A 20,489-nucleotide genomic window follows, 5' to 3' on the forward strand; every position below is an offset into this window, starting at 1 on the left:
CGTCACACTAAACTCCGAAACATATAAATGAACCAAAATTTAAAAAACATACAAGACTAACAAAGGCCAGAGGTTCCCGACTTGGGACAGGCGCAAAAATGCGGCGGGGTTAATATAAATAAGAAGATGTGGTATGAGTGCCAATGAGACAACTCTTCATCCAAGTCTTAATGTGTAAAAAGTTAACAATTATAGGTCAAAGTACGGCCTTCAATTAACACGGAGTCTTGGCTCATATCGAACAGCAAGCTATAAAGAGCCCAAAAATTACTCAACCCTTCCCCTATACCTCTAGCTGATGTTGAATAAACAAACACACTTGTTTGGATGTACAAGTACCCGGCCACGTCCACTTGTTATTGCAGTATTTGTATTTTTATCCATCTGATGAGTTAAGCCTCTTTCAACTGATTTTTATAGTTCGTTCTTATGTTGTACTGCTACACCACTGTCCCAGGTTAGGGGGAGGGTTGGGATCCCGCTAACATGTTTAACCCCGCCACATTCTGTATGTATGTGCCTGTCCCAAGTCAGGAGCCTGTAATTCAGTGGTTGTCGTTTGTTTATGTGTTACATATTTGTTTTTCGTTCATTTTTTGTACATAAATTAGGCCGTTAGTTTTCTCGTTTGAATTGTTTTACATTGTCATTTCGGGGCCTTTTATAGCTGACTGTGCGGTATGGGCTTTGCTCATTGTTGAAGGCCGTACGGTGACCTATAGTTGTTAATTTCTGTGTCATTTGGTCTCTTGGGGAGAGTTGTCTCATTGGCAATCATACCACATCTTCTTTTTTATATACAAAGCAATACGATTGTTTTGGTTGTGTTGCAGTGACAAGACGCTCAATGTAGGGGCATCTTTATAGCTTAGTAACAGTTTTTTGTGCACTTTCATTATTTGAAATCTTTCACTGATTCACAAATCTGTTACTGCCATTCACACGAGACTGATTTCTTTCCGTTTAGTTCCTGTAGTACATTTTAGCGTAAATGTCAGAAGAATCTAATTACATACATAATTCCCCATGGCCGGGTGATGCGTCAAACTTTCCTTCAAAATTTGGATTTTAGTTATGCGAACGCCATCATAAGTAAGTTAACTGTCAATATAATTAAAATATAGAACTCGGATTTCGTTATACTACATACATTCAAACTCATACGTCAGCAAACTGACAACACGATGGCAAACAAAAACGACCAAAAGACAAACGACAGTATACAAAACACAACATAGAAAACTAAAGACTAAGCAGCACGAATCCCACCAAAAACCGGGTGTGATCTCAGGTGTTCCGGAATTATAAGCAAAAACTTCTCCACATGCGACACCCGTCTTGTTTCTCTTATAAAATACATTGATAAGTTATATCAGAGACATATATATGAACCCACAACTTTATTTGCTGAATAAAAGAAGATGCGGGGTATATAACAATGAGAAAGCACCCCAACATGTATATATGTATAAATGAGAAGATGTGGTATGAGTGCCAATGAGAAAACTCTCCATCCAAGTCACAATGTGTAAAAAGTAAACAATTATAGGTCAAAGTCTCTGGTTATATTAAGTGATTAGGCATCATACAATAACGGATTGGTAATTGTCTCTTATCTAACGCTCATCGCCAAAATCATAAACCATCGGTAAACTTACCCTTTCGGAGCACAGTAGGTTTTTGGTAAGGTTCGTGTTGTTCAGTCTCGGGCTATAACTTTTATATAGTGTTTTGTAGCCTGTTGTTTGTCTTTTCGTGGTTTTCTTCGACTTGTGAGTTTGATATCTTCCGTCTCGGTTTGAAGCTTAGATACAAATTGAGGGTTAAACAGACAACAAACAGACAGCCATTTAATTATAGGCTCCTGAGTGTATTCGTAAAGCATAGTACGTGTCTGTAGTGACGTTTTGGATTTTAATGAGCGTAATCTATGTATTACTAGTAAATTATTAAGTCAGGGATTTCGTTACCATAAATTACTTTAAACCTTTACTAAATTCTTTCATATATACAAAAATTTGGTCTGCAAGTTTGGCTGTACCTGTAGAAAACTTATTTTAAACGGAATAGCACATCCTAAATTTTACGGTGATGTTGTAAACCGAGCCCGGAAATTTAGATACGATCCGAGTAAACTTATCAATCCTTTAAATAAACTTATTCTAAAAGGTTACCTTTTCAACATTGTAATTAAATTTTTGAATATTGTTTTCATTTGTATAAATATTGATTTTGTTATCAGTAAATTAAAACCATACTAAATATTACACATATGTACTTTCACGGTACTACAATCTGTCGATACCTATAGTTTGGCATTGCACAAGGTCATGTTTTTCTCTGACTGTTAATGACGTCTTTACACTAAATCCATTGGATGTTGGATGTGTACTGATTGATATTTTAGTCTTAGATGCATGATGTTTTTCATTGGTTGTTATTGGCGTTGAACTAGCTGTCAGTAACTGCGAGTACTCTCAGACAAGTTTTTACTTTGTGTATTTTTGTTTTTGGGATATATAAGTACCCGTCCACGTCCACTCTGTGTTTTTGTTAGATGTATTTCTATTTGTATCCATCTGATGAGTTAAGCCCTTTTCGACTGATTTTTATAGTTTGTTCTTATGTTGTACTGTTATACCACTGTCCCAGGTTAGGAGAATGGTTGAGCGCTCACAAACATGTTTAACCCCGCCACATTCTTTATGTGCCTGTCCCAAGTCAGGAGCCTGTAGTTCAGTGGTGGTCGTTGGTTCATGTCTGTCATATTTGTTTTTCGTAAATTGTTTTATTATAAATTAGGCCGTTAGTTTTCTCAATTGAATTGTTTCATATTTTTCATGTCGGGGCCTTTTATAGCCCACCATACGGTATGGGTTTTCTCATTGTTGAAGGCCGTACGGTTGCCTATAATTGCTTACATCCACTTCATTTGAACTTTGGTGGATAGTTGTCTCATTGGCAGTCATACCACATCTCCTTATTTTTATACATATCGATTTCCATGATGAGGCAAGCATAGTACATATCGATTTCCATGATGAGGCATGAGCTATTGGTCGACTATACTTTAAGAATCTGTTCTTGTTTCGAGTGGACAAACGGCAGATTCTCTCAGTTTTTCGGAAAGAACTCCCTTTTGATTGATTGATTGGTGTTTAACACCACTTTCAGCACTATTGATTATTTCGGGGTGGTCAATTTTTATTGGTGGAGGAAGCCGGATTGCCCGGAGAAAACCACCAACCTTCGGCGGGAAAACTGCCGGACAATCCTTGTCAATTAAGATTGGAATCGAGCGCACCTGCCACGTTCGGTGTTCGAAATCACGACCTCTGCGTTGACAGGCTAGTGATACCTGAGTAGTTGGACTACTTAGATCATTGGGCCACCAAGACCCAAAATTCCCTTTTCAAAGCGTGAATCTAAACTCATAGTTAGAGCATAGATTTAAAATCAATTTCCATAAAAAGTCTTTATAAGATTGAAGTCATCAAGACTACTAGTTTATTAATGACGATCTAGATGGAGTTTATAGAAAAGGGAAAATACTGCTCAAAAATGGAAAAAATAATGGAGAAAATGAGACGACAAAAAGTAGAGAATATTATTACTTGTGTGCATAAATATAAAGAAAAGAGAATAATGGTAAAAAAAAATAGAATAGAGAAAAAAGCCCCAAAAAATAAAATGAATACAGAAATGAAGAGCCTCTCATCCAAACCCGCTTTCATGGAATGGAAGAAATATTCTGGAATCTTATTACACTGGAAGAAATATTACAGTATTTATTCCTGACGGAATAATTGGTTTATGATATTTGTTCTAACTGGAAAATGTATTAAAGCATTGTTTATAACTAACTCTCCAGATGAACTTCTATTAGGAGGAACAAATATATATGTTGACAGTGCTACAGAACTGATCCAATCCATATTCATTCTGACTATACCCCTTATAATTTACATTGAAGATGCATATTTTACAAAAAATTGTAATGATAAGAGGAAATACTATACTATTTTATTACCACATCATAAAAATAAATTTTCGCATTTATTTCTTTGATATGACGAGTAACATTTTAACACGAGAAAAACCACAGGAATCGGAAATTCTATCAGTAATGAGGTATAGGGGCATCTCAAAGATTACCTGTTAACTATATAAAAATACACGTGTTTTTTTAAAGTTACCCTGAGACTACTGTGTTATAGTAGTCTCAGAGTTACCCGATGATCTTTGAGATATTTTTTTAAATGTTTATTTTAGATTTTCATTATTACAATGCATTAGTTTAGTGTCTCAAAGGTCTCCAAATGTAAACAAAATATGGCAAATAACAAAAAAGTAATGATCATTTTTATCTCATCCAGTCAATCATCATGTCATTGGTGTAACCCGAATTAAAGAAATAATATAATTCGGAATTATTAGATTTGCGTTTTATAAAGTAATTTTACTGTTCTGTGGCATATTTCAGTAGTTTTGTTGTAATTTGTGTAGTTCTGTGGTACATTTTGAGTGTTCTGTGGTATTCTGTGGTGTTCTGTGGTAAAAAGACGCTCCGAGACACCCCTATACCTTATTATTGAAAGAATTTCCGATTCCTGTGGAAAAACGTCAAGATCGGGACCAAATCATACAATTAGGTACATTCTTTCGTTTTTCGCGGGGTTTTTCCTTTTTCCTGTTGTATGTTTTACAGACCGGTATAAAAGATGCTGGAAGAGGAAACACTCTCAGAAAGTTTTGCAAAAATGAGTTTGCAGGATAAGCTTGACTATGTGGACCACGAAATAAGATTATTGCATCAATTTTGCAAACAAACTGGATATAGTGCACACAAAATAAACGAATTTGCAGAGCCGTTTGTCGTTGAATACCAAAAGGGTCAACGAAAATATTCCTTCCAAATAATATCATTGATGACATGCATTGTTGTCTTATTTGGTATTGCTGGCTATGTTTTAGTTTCTCAACCATTTGGACAAGCTTTGATAAGAATTACTGCAATTCAGGTAAATTTTTTTAAACATCTGTAATTGTAACACAATTGTGTTCCATACGTTAATCATCAGGAAGTAACTAAATACAGCAAATCCGAAACGATTACATGTAACCTTTAGACACTTAATAACAATCTGTACGAATATTATAGACATATACCCTGCAGCCAATAAATGACCATGTCTACTGTGAAATAACATGTATCCGTCAGGGGTTAATTGCATAGTTTGACAATTAACCACAGACTAGTATTACTCCACAACCAGACTACTACGTAACCGGCCTACAGCTATGGACCGTTTGTATGGCCCACTGAACTATATAAGATCCAGCTTTGGACTCGAACGGAGATAGATTCGTACAGATAGAATCCGACAGGAGATTCCACCAAGGTCTTCCCCCTTGTGGGTAGGCTGGAATTAATTCACTAACCATCCGAATTACTCAGTCAGTACCGAACAGTTATACCACTATACGATCACGTGTCCGTGTGACGATATGAACATTCGAACAATTCAACTTTAAAGACAGTTGTGAACAATCGAACATTTGAACTTCAGAATCTTTCTTAACTTTGTAATTACATAATAAAATTATTTAATCAACCACTGACTTCATTACATAAGTCAAATTGATGCCGTGTGACCAGGATCGACTTGGATTGGCTAAAACAACGCAAAGGGATATAAAACGTAAGAACTAAGTTACTTTCATTTTTTCTTTATGGACAATCAAGATATTTCTATGTCAGCGCAAAAAGTAGAAATGGCTTTCCAAGGGATGGCACACATGTTAAGTACAGTTCTTAATTTTAAAGGGAGTGAGGCCGTATATTTAAAAGGCTTAAAATCAGAAGTTTGTTCACGAGCTGTGGTTCGCACGAAATTTTTTATTAGTATTTTTAGATATTGTACGTCAATTTGAGAATTATGAATACACATATTCTTAAAACAATTGAAGATATTTTTTTAGTTATTTTAATATGCAATTATTTAATAGATAAGATACGTTATATATATAATAAGTATGATTCTTAAAAATAAAACTTTTTTTTTAGTTTGAAGAAGCTAGTTTTTCGTTTAGAGTACATATGTAAAAAACTAAAATGTCTGATACTATAGCATTTATAGTATGGGTTGTTTTCTTGAAGATACATTCAATTATTCTAGAAAATATATGTCTTACGTAAAATTAGTAGAGCACCGGTATATATGTAGGTTGATTTAGAACCTTTGGTAGATGAAGTTAAGGGTACATTGTGGTTCACATGTTTGCGATGTTATAGCCATTGACGATTATGGTTTACGCAGTTGGGTAGTGTTTACGCACATTTGTTTAGAGAAAACAAATAGTCTATAATTTTAGATTCCAACCCCTCCTTCGGACGATTAACATAAGTGATGTTAACTAATTAAATGGTGCAAGTTGTTTTATGGTGTTAGATTACGCCTTATTTACGTAATGTTAATAGATAAAGAGAAGTATCTTCAGAAAATAGCACATTAAAGATAAATGTTGATATGTTTTGCCCTAAGGGAATTACAGTATTTTTGTGGTAGATTGATATTTGTAAAAAATGAGAGACACATGAACTTCATGACTAATGACAAACTTTAAGTGAAATAGATAATTGATATTAAAGGAAAACTAGCATTAAAATAAAATTGATTTTTTTTTATAAACAATTATGATAATTATCAGAAATTAAAATAAGAATAAGAAAATAATTAATTTAGTAGTAAAACAAAAAATGAGTCTAAACAATGGGTTTTGTTCATAAATAAGCATATAAAAAACTTTAAATTGTTTTGGTTTTTAAGAAGTAAGTCAAGTTTAAAAAAAAAATAGAATGAATAAAATCTCAACATATATACATTCAGTCATAATGAAATGTATAAAAAAGATAGGCAGTAGGTCGCTGATGTTTTAAAGCAAATTAAAATGATATATATAAAAAAGAAAGGAAAGATTATGATGAAGAAACTATAAACTTGTTATGGAAAAATGTAATAGATTAAGGAGAAAGGCATTTTTTTTCGCAACAAGGTGTTGTTGTCAAATAGGAAATATAGAGTCAGTAACAAATTGCGCAAGACGTTGTTAAATTTTATCAATGTAATCTTAAATACTTTTAAGAGTGATGAGAATAAATTTGTGGACTATATTTAGCATTAAGATTAATTAATGAGAAACTAAAGTTAAAGACGTAAAAGGATAACAATTGGTAACAAAGTAACACATATAATTTTTAGTAATTATTTTTATAGGTATCATGTAGGTGTAGGGTTATATAAAATGATCGAATTGAACTTATTTGATTGTAAATTTATAATGATTTTCTTACGTCTTGTGTAAATACATATATTTTTGTTTTCATTATGTAGGATTCTCAAACTTGTAGAAGTTGTATACGACAGTTTCCCCCTTTTATTTTTTTTTGTTTTAAACAGATAATTCGATATAAAAAAGAACGTATTGATTTATATATAGGAATTGTTTTACAAAATGTTGCTAGGCTTGAATAACACAGCGAACTAAAGGCGAGTGAACAAACTATCAATAATCTGATTGATAAATAAAAAAAGAAATAAGGGGAAGTTAACAAGTTTAAGTTTTTCCAAATTGAGATAAGTTTATCAGTGGGATTAAGGTGCGATCTTCATTGGAATAGCCATATTTTTGTACTGTCTATTTGTTCAGAATATATCTTGGTTGGCCAAAAAGAAAGGTGTGAGTTTTGGTTCTAATGTCACGAACAATGGGTACAAAATGGTGTCTACGTGATTGGTTGAGACAGATGTTACTGATTCCAGAGAGATGTCTTCCTCTGCGCCATTGATCAAGGACGAAACTTAACCGAAGGCCGATGTTAACAGCCTCTTAAGAAGGATGAACCAACCAGCTAGATGCGTCAACTACTTCGTAATGGAGATGATGATGACCGACACGTGTACAAAGATGTGTGCCCTTTCCAGCAGTTGATGAACAATATGCTATAATGGTGACGGGAAAAAGTATGCACAATATATATCCAAATCTTGAACTTTATGAATCATATGAACACTATGTATCCAGATGTTGGATTTGCCGAATTTTATGAACTAGATTTGTGGTGATGGTTACCGGAAACCTTACAATTAACTATTAGAATAACCTACAGGAAGAAAAATACCGTATTTTATTGAACTTTCGTTCTATTTTGGATGGAAGGCATTATGTAACACAATTGTGTTCCATACGTTAATCATCAGGAAGTAACTAAATACAGCAAATCCGAAACGATTACATGTAACCTTTAGACACTTAATAACAATCTGTACGAATATTATAGACATATACCCTGCAGCCAATAAATGACCATGTCTACTGTGAAATAACATGTATCCGTCAGGGGTTAATTGCATAGTTTGACAATTAACCACAGACTAGTATTACTCCACAACCAGACTACTACGTAACCGGCCTACAGCTATGGACCGTTTGTATGGCCCACTGAACTATATAAGATCCAGCTTTGGACTCGAACGGAGATAGATTCGTACAGATAGAATCCGACAGGAGATTCCACCAAGGTCTTCCCCCTTGTGGGTAGGCTGGAATTAATTCACTAACCATCCGAATTACTCAGTCAGTACCGAACAGTTATACCACTATACGATCACGTGTCCGTGTGACGATATGAACATTCGAACAATTCAACTTTAAAGACAGTTGTGAACAATCGAACATTTGAACTTCAGAATCTTTCTTAACTTTGTAATTACATAATAAAATTATTTAATCAACCACTGACTTCATTACATAATGACTAATGGTGGTCACTCTATTTACTTGTTAGTTATACTATTTATATGGGTATTATTTGTAGTTTCGTAACTCTTCCTCCCGAGACCGGCCATGTAATTATTCTTGTTGGGACTTCCTGTTTCTTGCACGTGCCTGACATCCCATCCAGGCTCATTGTCCCTAGGAACTATAAGTATGACGTCACTTACCGGGCTCAGGGCAGTCTACAGCTTAGGATTTGAAATGAGCAGATGCTCATACTTTGGCTTGCAGATATGGAACCTCTATTTAAACAACAAGTAGACTAGCTGCCACTTATATTATATTTATTGTATGTAAACTTGTGTTCTGAAACCATATATGTCTATAAAATAAACATCTTGTTTATATACGTAGTTACTTGTCCAATATCCCAGAACTTGGATAGACTAGGGGAAGACAACGAAGTCAGAAGGAATACTCACTCCCGTTACACATCACACACTTGGCTGTTACAGTAGTCCAGATAATCATGCTGTGTTGAAGCTATTTTTCGATTTTGATTTTTTGTTATGCCTCATTGACAGGAAGACGTAAAAGTAAAAAAGCCTTCCAAAACGTCATAATTATTTGGACTAGTTGTTACAGATGTTAAAGATATAGACTGGTCCGGTACAAGTTACCTTAAGAAATTTGTGGTATTTCCCAAATATTTTTTTACAGGAATTCCTGTTGCAAAATATTCTTTTAACATTAACAAAAAAGGGTTACCAAAAGTTAGTTTAAACACCACACACTCAATCACAGGCACTTGTCTCTGAAAAAAATTCCTATATACCTTGATATAACGCAAGGTACTTAACTTGCATTTTTGAAAAATATCACCCGGTCGCGAACTTCCATTGTATTTCGATTACTCGGTTTTCAATCCCACTGAAACTTGTTATGCCGTAAATCTAAATTGATTTATCTACACAATGGTGTATAACATGCCTACCTTTGTTGTCAGGATCATTTGTAGCAGGCCTCCCCAAGTATGTCAACGAACCGTAATTATTTTAACTACCCACAGCGGATTGGAAATATAACACACCGATATATAAGATAATGATTCCGACAACAAAGGTAGGCATGTTATACACCATTGTCATGATTGTGTAGATATATCAATTTTGATTTACTGCATAACAAGTTTGGGTGGGGTTGACAACCAAGTAATCAACATATAGAAGTTTGTGACCGGGTGACATTTTTCAAAAATGCAAGTTAAGTACCTAGTGTTATATTAAGATGTCTAGGAATTTTTTTTCAGAGATAAATGCCTGTCGCAGCACTCAATCTTAAAATCATCTTATAAATGAAGATTAAGTGGTATACTAGTGTGCCGATTTTGCCGTAAAATTTTATGTTTACGAGGACCAGTTAACATCATTTAAGAATCTACTCACTAAACTGCTAAAAAGTAAAATAACAAAAATACCGAACTACAAGAAAAATTCAAATCAGAAGGTCCTTTTCAAATGGCGAAATCAAAAGCTCAAACACATCAAACGAATGGAAAACAACTGTCCTATTCCTCACTTGATACAGGCATTTCCTTATGTAGAAAATGGTGGATTAAACCTGGTTTTATAGCTAGCTAAACCTCTCACTTGTATGACAGTTGCATAAAATTCCATTATATTGACAACAATGTGTGAACAAAACAAACCATGTTTAACCCCGCCACATTCTGTATGTATGTGCCTGTCCCAAGTCAGGAGCCTGAAATTCAGTGGTTGTCGTTTGTTTATGTGTTACATATTTGTTTTTCGTTCATTTATTGTACATAAATTAGGCCGTTAGTTTTCTCGTTTGAATTGTTTTACATTGTCATTTCGGGGCCTTTTATAGCTGACTGTGCGGTATGGGCTTTGCTCATTGTTGAAGGCCGTACGGTGACCAATAGTTGTTAAATTCTGTGTCATTTGGTCTCTTATGGAGAGTTGTCTCATTGGCAATCATACCACATCTTCTTTTTTATATATTAGGTAAACATGTCAAAAAAAGGGGAACAGCAGTCAACATCGTGTTATAATCCCAATCACTATAAATACATGTACAATAGCAGTATGCCTAATACATGCAATGCATCTGTTATTACAAAAAGTGTCTAATGGTGGTAACTGATAACTGACGTTAACTGGTCCTCAACTAGTACCATAATTTTTTGAGGCCAAAAATGTATATGCTTGTTTCCTGCCTTCAAGTTGAATGAAATAGGGTACATTTTTAGCCTGTAGGTAGTATTTATTTTATTTCTAATTTTCAATTAATGTTTTTTTTAGCTGATATACAGGTAAATTTCAGAAAAGATGCCGCTATATAGTCTTTTTTTATGCTGATGCGGTGTAAAGCAATCATCAATTAATAAAAAGATTATACTCAAAACCCAAGACATGTCTATTCAAGGTTGAATAATTATAATCATGATAATGTTTATTTTCCCTTTTAACAAGGACGTATAACTAACAAGGATTCGTGTCTCTTGGTCCTCAGTGCTCTTCAACTTCGAACTTTATTTGGCCTTTTTAACATTTTTTGATTCGAGCGTCACTGATGAGTCTTTTGTAGACAAAACGCGCATCTGGCGCAAATATAAAATTTCAATCCTGGTATCTATGATGAGTTTATTTACAACCACTGGGTCGATGCCACTGCTGGTGGAGTATTAATTCCCCGAGGGTATCACCAGCCCAGTAGTCAGCACTTCTGTGACGACTTGAGTTATCATTGATATGTTCATAATTATAAATTAACTGTTTACAAAACTTAAAATTTTTGAAATACTAAGGCATTTCTACCTCAGGAATAGAAAACCTTAGCTGTATTTGGCAAAACTTTTAGGTATTTTTGGTCCTCAGTGCTCTTCAACTTCGTACTTTATTTGGCCTTTTTAACATTTTTTTATTCTAGCGTCACTGATGAGTCTTTTGTAGACGAAACGGGCGTCTGGCGCAAATATAAAATTTCAATCCTGGTACATGTATCTATGATGAGTTTATTTTGTATCCCGTTAAAATACCGCGAATCGTGAGATTTGTATTTAATAACTAATCTAATATACATCCTTGCTTTTAATAATATATTACATATAGCTAACTGGTATATACAGAATGAAAACAGAAATGAATTTTATTCTGGTAGCTTAACAAGAAGAACTGTTAGAGATGTGCTTTATTCTTTAGACAATATATATATATATAGTATTGGACTATTCAAAGATATAATTCAGTATGAAAATACAAATCTCATTATACTTTCTGTCTACAAATGTAGAAGTTCTAAAGGTAACTCCCCTTAGGTCACCAGGTCACTTTTAAACAAATTTGACAGGTTAATATTGAATAATAAACCTGTGTGAAAGGTCACAGGTCATTTTAAAATGAGAAACCAAACCCTCCAAGGTTGCAGGTTGGATTCGAACATGTTGGAGCCACACCTGTACATATCTCTGATTCCTCTCCATAGAAAGTTAAAGCACAGGTTAGCAGCATTAAAAGCCTCCAAAAACTCTAGGCAGATCAAAATAAGTACAGTAAGAGGTACTTCTGATTAAATTCTCATGAGTCTCAATTCTGTGAGTTATACAGATTTCTAAGACTTTGTCCTTGCAGTTACAATGTACACATTTCTTTGTTCATTTGTGTAAACTCGAAAGTTTATTGAAATATCATTACATACATGTACTGATATAGCTCAAATATTATATAACCTTTATAATGTTATTTTAAATAAGATATACATGTATTGACAAGACTTTAGGCTTTAAAAAGAATTCTGAAATTTAAACCTCTTAATATAAAGTGCAATGTCTAAGCCATCGATCTGAACACAAATAAGACTCAGACTAATGTGCATTATACATGTACATGTATAGTTTTTTGCTTTATTTCTGCCCCTGGTTATCATGATATAATAGAATTGAGAATGGAAAAAGGGAATGTGTCAAAAAGACAACAACCCGACCAAAGAGCAGAAAACAGCTCAAGGCCACCAATGGGTCTTCAACACAGCAAGAAAATCCCGCATCGGAGGCGGGCATCAGCTGGCCCCTTAACAAAAATGTGTACTAGTTCAGCAAAAATGGACGTCACACTAAACTCCGAAACATATAAACGAACAAAATTTTAAAAAACATACAAGACTAACAAAGGCCAGAGGCTCCTAACTTGGGACATGCGCAAAAAAATAGTTTTATTTTTATATGCTTTAACAATTAGTTTCACAAAACTTATATGGACCTTCAAATCAGCAATAACAAACTTATATGTACATAAGTTGTAAAAAATAAGAAATACACACGAAATGTATTCTACTTCAGAGGTGACTTTTTTTCTTTGTCAAATATGTATAGACTTGAAAATTTTTATACCCCCGCTTTTAAAAAAGTTTTACCTCAGTCTGTCCGTCCGTCCAACCGTCAGTCCATCAGTCCGTCTGTCCGTCCCATTTCGTCGCATTTTTCTCAGGAACTACATTACAAGGATTTCTGAAATTTGGTTTCAGGGTTTATATGAGTCAGCTATACCGTGTGATGCACTTTCAGATTCATCACTCAACAACTTCCTGTTTAACTTATACTTTTAGAGGGCAGGGGTATCATTAGTGATCATGAGCAGTAGCTCACAGATTCACTTGTTCCTTTTGCTTTTCTGTGCAGTATCTTTCTGTACTATCAGATTTTCTTTTCTGTAGTATCAGATTTTGAATTAAGAACATAATATAATGAAAAAGTTTACTTCAATGGAGAAATGCAATTTTCTTTAATAGAAAATTAATCATGTGGAAAAGATAAGGAAATAGATTTATCGATGTCAGGATCATTGCAATCCTTTCGGCACTACAATTAATGAATTCCAGAAAACTACTATAAAGAAAAAATTAGATATTATGGTTTTCTTTATAACAAACATTTCTGATATGATGAACTGCATTAAAGAAAAATTACGATTTTTAATGAGTTTACAAAAATTGGTACCCACTAAAAATGAATCAACAGTTCCAAATTTTGTTGAAAAACATGATGTTATTAGCTATTTCTTACATGAAACAAGTTTTGTAAAATCCTTGCACGGATGTTTGTCATGATTTTAACGCCATGCATGGTTACACTCATGTAGTAATAAACAGCCTAATTCTTATTATTAAGGTTAGCAAAGTTACCTAAATTGCAAGTGAAAGACATCATATAATGTTTAAGTATGCATTTAATATTTTGCACACATATTGTGATTAAAATCCTACATATTTTTACAGTTTTATCCACTATATGAATGGATTCAGATACATAACACGGACTGTCTAGTTAAGAATCCATTATTTATTGACCAATTCTTAACCGAAGAAGATTGTCAGGTTAGTTTAATTTTTTTTTTAAATGTAGCTCAGGTGAATTTGATATTTGCATTCAAATTAGTCTCAGATTTGGTCAAAATAATTAATAAAAAAGCTTATTTTTCCAAGGTGATGAATATTGCAAATCTTATGATGAAAATACCAGAACAGCTTGACAACTCCAGCCATAGGTTGAAATGACAAAAACCCACCTGAGCTGTGGTGTATTTTCACTGACAGGGAAGATAATAAATACATTTGTTGGAGTGGGCAAGACTCTCTTTGTGCATTGCAACTCTTTCTGGACTCATCAGTTTGTCTGTATCTGATGTGAAATTATAATACACTGCCACATAGATTTGATGTGTGAATACACACAGTCATGTCTCATTAGGGACATTGACTCCTAAATACATAATTAATTGGATCAGAAATTACTTTTCAAGTGGAAAATTTGGTGTGCTTTAAACCCTAGTTCTATCCACCACTTTCATTCTGAAAATGTTCTTACCAAATCAAAACTATGCCATTTATGTAAAAGGTAAACATTTTTGATTTGCAACTACTGTAAAAATATAGACTGTATGACAATTAAACTTTCATAGAAACATTACATAATACTATTGTGCAATTTCTATTCCATTAGTACTAGCGATTTATGCAATAAAACATTGACTTTTTAATTGGTTGAGAATTTATGAGATCTGCCCACAGTTTATATACGATCGTTTACGGGACGTATTATGGTATACCGTTGTCTGTCCGTCGTCAACATGTCGGACAATAACTAAAAAACGCTTTAACCAATTTGCATGAAACTTTGTTGAATTGTTTATATCTATTGACGTAAGCTCCCTTTCGACTTTTATAAATTTTAGATTTTACGATTCCGAGTTATGGGATATTATTCATAAAAAAGGGGGATTTTCCAGTTTTCAGACAATAACTCACAAGTGCTTTTAGCAGTTTTCATGAAACTTTGGTGACTGGTTTATATCTATTAGAATAACCTCCCTTATGTTTTTTATAAATTTCTGATATGACATTTAGGAGTTATGGAACTTTATTCATTGAAAAAGCATGGCTCTTTATTCTAGTTTATTTTATTGAAATTGGTCATGTAAATGTAAATTATGTTTTCAGTTGTGTAGCGGTATAAATGATGTAAAAAGAATATCAGGTTTAACAGAAGTCCAGTTTGTAGCAGAGTTTATGAAGACTGGACAACATGTTATTGTAGAAGATGGTATGAGGGATTGGCCAGAATCAATGACATCTTTAACAATTGGAAAGATAAAGGACGTAAGTCTTGTATATAATAAAAAAACACCACATACATGTAGCAAGCTATAAAAGGCCACAACATGACAAGTGAAAAACAATGCAAAAGAGAAAACTAACAGCCTGATCTATGTACAAAATTAACAAAAAAACAAATATGATATATTGTATACTGCAACAAACAACAAGTTTTGTGTTTATGCATTTTTTTACATGGAAATTTAGTTTGTAACAAATACACACTGGTTTATGGTGTTTAAATGTCTTTGTTTACATGGTTTAGTGTGCATATATTTAACATGTTTAAGAAATCACAAAATTCAAACTTCACTGAAATAATGCACTTTACAGTACTTGAATAGCTATTAAATTTTTTAAATGTTTGGTTACGTAACTCACAAGCAATCTCATTTTATGGAAGAAGTACACATAATTAGTTTTGCTGTCTCAACTTATAAATACCTCAAATAGATAGGAAAGTTAGCTAACCCTGTGTGGGTTCCTACAAAATAACAATTGAGCAAAGCATTTTCCGTCAATATTCAGCTTTCTGTGATACTTAGTTATTTTTGAATAACTCTTTCTAGGGTAAAGTTACCCAGTTTGTGGACGAGGATTTTGAACTGTAGTTTAAAACTCAACAAATAAATCATAAAAAAATATATATTGTTAGGTATTTGATTTCATAGTATCAATAAGTCACAAATCCAAGAAAATTGATTTTTTGTAAAATTGCCTCATATTTTCACAGTAATTTATATATAATTATTATTTATTTATTTTTAGATTTACCAGAAAGATCCAGCTTTCTTTGACAGTGAACCATGTGACCTCAGTAGTAACTTACCATACCGGGATGTGGACAAGTTTATGGAAGAAGAAAATAAAATAAAACAGGGATATTACATTTCATGGTAAGGATCTGTTGTTATGGTAATTGGTTGTCAAGATAACTATAAAAATAAGAAGATGTGGTATGATTGACAATTCCACAACTATCAACCAGAGTTCAAATGAAGTAGATATAAGCAATTAAAGGCAACTGTACGGCCTTCTGTATTGTTTTTTAGTGGTATCATTGTTGCATCATATTATCATTATTATTAAATTAATATTATTTAGCTCAAAATATATATTTTCCATTGTGAAACCATGTTCGAAAAAGAAAAAAAGAAATTTTGTTGAGATAAACAATTGAAAATTTGAGTTACTACAAGGTTTCAAAATCCTGGGTGGTCAAGTGTTGTTTCATCAAGTGTAATCCTCATTAATTGAAAATAAAACCATTTTCTGACTGGTAAAATTTTGTTTGTTTATTAATGAAGTAATTTATATTTCAGGACAAACTGTGTAAAACAAACAGCAAAAGCCATGAGGAGGTTTTATAAGAGACCTTACTTCTTACCATCTTCGGTAGAGATGTTTGAACAGAATTTTATATATTTCTCTAAGAAATACAAAATCAAGGAAGTAGTAGAGGTATTATTTATAGCCAATATTGTAATGTATCTCGATAGAGTTCTTATGATCTCTTTACCCTGCTTTAGATTTCTTGTCCAAAGGTCATGTGATTGTTTGTTATTAGATGGCAATGTTGTCTGTTATTGATACATCCATTGTAAACACATGAAGTTCTCCAAAACAACTTAAGCAAAAAGCAACACAGAAATGTTCATTTGATAGGCTTGAAACAAAAGTTGTATTGGGCACTAACTATTCATCTTTTGTTGGGGAATAATGATTTTTTTTTTATCAGGACATATTTATTCAATTTTAATGAAAAACATTTTTTTAAAACTAATTTCCACTTGAAACAAAGAAATCTTTTAATTCCCTTAATTTTTTTCAGCAACAATCTTTTTTTTAAAGAAATTTAGGATCAAATAAAAAAAAAAAATGCCCCCTTTTTTTTCTGTCCTTAGACAAAGTTTCTAGAGACTTATTCTGCATTTTTGGAGGTGACATTTACTATTTGATAGAAGGCTCAATATTTGAGAAGGTAAACAGCTATGCAATCAATATTTTTGGTATTGTTCGTTACTCTGATTCAACCACATATTGATTTTGAAGAATTCCTGTTTGTATGACCGAAATTTTATTATGGCCACCATTCAATCTTACGAGCTGGTTCCTTATTTTTCAGTTTAAAACAGAGACAGCAATCATAATCTTACTACAACTTAAAGGAAGAAGTACATTTAACCTCTTTCCTGAAGACCTGTGCAATACCTCATGCATACCAATACAGGATACCCTCAATGAAGGACAGATATGTACGTATAGTTTAACTGAGTGATAGTATGAAAGTTACATTGCCATGTATGCGAATGTTTTCATTTAACCTTGGCAAAGAAACATGTATGAGAATATTTTCATTTAACCTTGGCAATGAAATATGTATGAGAATATTTTCACATAACCTTGGCAAAGAAACATGTATGAGAATATTTTCACCTAACCTTAGCAAAGAAACATGTATAAGTATATTTTAACATAACCTTGGCAAAGAAACTTTTATGAGTATATTTTCACATAACCTTGGCAAAGAAACATGTATGAGAATGTTTTCACATAACCTTGGCAAAGAAACATGTATGAGAATGTTTTCACATTACCTTGGCAAAGAAACATGTATGAGAATGTTTTCACATAACCTTGGCAAAGAAACTTTTATGAGTATATTTTCACATAACCTTGGCAAAGAAACATGTATGAGAATGTTTTCATTTAACCTTGGCAAAAAACATTTATGAGAATGTTTTCACATAACCTTGGCAAAGAAACATGTATTAGAATGTTTTCATTTAACCTTGGCAAAAAACATGTATGAGAATATTTTCACATCACCTTGGCAAAAAAACATGTATGAGGATATTTTCATTTAAACCTTGGCAAACAAATTTCATTAAACTAGGGCAAAGAAACTTATATGAAAATATTTTCATTAAACCTTGGCAAAAAAAGCCTTGTAAGAGAATTTTTCCAAACTACATTGTAAGAAAATATTTTCACTTCACCAATGTAACCATGAGAGTAGGTTTTCACATCATCTTAGCAACAGTTATGTAACTGTTGTCATGTGGTGTGTACTGTTTGCCTTCTCACAAACTGCTGAATAAATGGCTAGTCTGTAAATGTCGATATATTTATCAACTTTATTTTCTCATTTTGTTTTTGTGGATAGTTGTCTCATTGAATACCATACTTCATACCATATTTTTTTTAAAAGTAAGATTGCTGTTACTTTGGTTTTGATCAAGTTTCAAACTAAAGACAAGAGTAAAAATTTTAAAAGATCCACTGGAGAACAGTTGAACAGGTTAGAAAGTGTAAAATGTAGAATCCTTGTGTCGTACATACCAGATGATATATTGGTGAGGAAAATAATGATGTATTTTCTTTTTTCAATAAAGAAATGTGCTAGAAATCCAGTTTCAATATAAAATCAATATCATGCGAACTACATGCGTAAACCTGTATTACTGGTAAACACCAGAAACACTTCCTTTCTTTTTGGAATTAATTCGAATAGATAGAATTAATAGAAATCTGTGTTGAAAATTCTAATCTTTTTATGAGTGTGTCGTTAAGAACTGTTCTAGACATTTAAAAGAATTGTTTTTTTTTCATCTTATTTCAGTGATAGCTATGAATACTCATAAAGTATGGACTTTAGACATCCAAGGAACTGATGGGGAGGAAAACATAGCAATAGGAATTGAGGGGAATTATAATTGAACTTTTATGTACAGAAATCCAGAGATTGACAGTTTGATATTCCATATTTATATTAAATATGATTTTCTTAAGAAAGTGTTAATTTTTATCACTAAATAAAACTGCAATATGAAAATAAGAACATGTGGAATAATTGCCAACCCTCCACCAGAGACCAAATGATGTAGAAGTTAGCAACTATATGTCACCATACAGCCTTAATCAATGAGCAAGCCCATACCGCACAGCAAACTATAAAAGGCCCAGAAATGACATGTATTAAACAATTGAAACAAGAAAACTAACAGCCTGATTTATATACAAAACAATAAAACAGAATACAAATAAGATAAACAGCAACAAATAGCAACCACTGAGTTACAGGCTCCTTACTTGGGATAGACACATACAGAATGTGGCAGGGTTAAACATGAATTCCCCTGATTCCCCTCCCCTTATCCTTGGATAGTGATGCAACATCAAAACACAAGAACAAACTCTACAAAGCAATAAGAAAAAACAAATATGATTAACAACAACAACTTTTGAATGACATTTTAACTATATATATAGTGCGGACATTTGAAACTAACACATGTAAAACTCATACAATGCATAATTTTGTAACGTCTAGGATGAAAGTAGCAGAATAAGAGTAATAACTGAGTAAACTATTTATATTTAGCTTTATATTTCAGAGAGTAGAAGACCTGGATGATTCATACCTTGTATATTGATGCCTTTTCTTACCATGTTTTAGTGTCATATGTCCATTGCCCTTTGCCTCATTTTCATGGCTAAGCGACTGCTTAAAATTTTTTTTGTCTTGTGAACTTATTATTAGTGATAGATAACTCTATTTGATATATGCGTTCCTTGCAAGGTATACATGTCCGTCAGACAGGGTTTGCCTGTCCTCCAACAAATAACCTAGATCAATGAACCATAGATCTTTTTCTCAAATACAGTAACAGTCGGTCAACTATATGTGGTGTATAAAATGGTTGTAAGGTGTATATGTCAGTCTGGCAGGTTTTATCTGACCTAAACCTCATTTTTATGCTTCATAGGTCACTTAGATCATACTGTAAGCAAAAGGTCAACTACATTTGGTGTTTGAAATGATTGTCAGATGTTTATGTCTGTCTGTCTGGTGTCATCTGTCCTTGACCTCACATTCATGATGCATTGCAGGGGTGTGGAAATGCTATGCCGACTCGCCCGACTCGTACATTTGAACATCCGGACAAGTAATTTTTTTTGTCTGGGTTGCCTGTGGACAAGTAAAATATTAAACCTGACAAAATTCAATTCAAATAAAAATAAAGAATTATTTTCAT

At 33.1% G+C, this 20,489-nt stretch overlaps 1 protein-coding gene across 1 annotated transcript; it reads left to right on the forward strand.

The window, feature by feature from the left end:
* The first annotated feature begins 4,684 nt into the window (after positions 1–4,684).
* LOC127698816 (uncharacterized) lies at positions 4,685–19,245 on the forward strand. The gene is made up of 7 exons (XM_052202503.1): positions 4,685–5,021; positions 14,074–14,172; positions 15,295–15,453; positions 16,219–16,346; positions 16,773–16,911; positions 17,576–17,705; positions 19,073–19,245. Exons 1-7 carry the CDS (start codon positions 4,722–4,724, stop codon positions 19,168–19,170), a joined length of 1,053 nt encoding a protein of 350 aa, XP_052058463.1. The 5' UTR covers positions 4,685–4,721; the 3' UTR covers positions 19,171–19,245.
* Positions 19,246–20,489: the final 1,244 nt, after the last annotated feature.

The sequence above is a fragment of the Mytilus californianus genome, unplaced genomic scaffold (genome assembly GCF_021869535.1).
Source record: "Mytilus californianus isolate M0D057914Y unplaced genomic scaffold, xbMytCali1.0.p SCAF_4, whole genome shotgun sequence".
Classification (NCBI taxonomy): domain Eukaryota; kingdom Metazoa; phylum Mollusca; class Bivalvia; order Mytilida; family Mytilidae; genus Mytilus; species Mytilus californianus.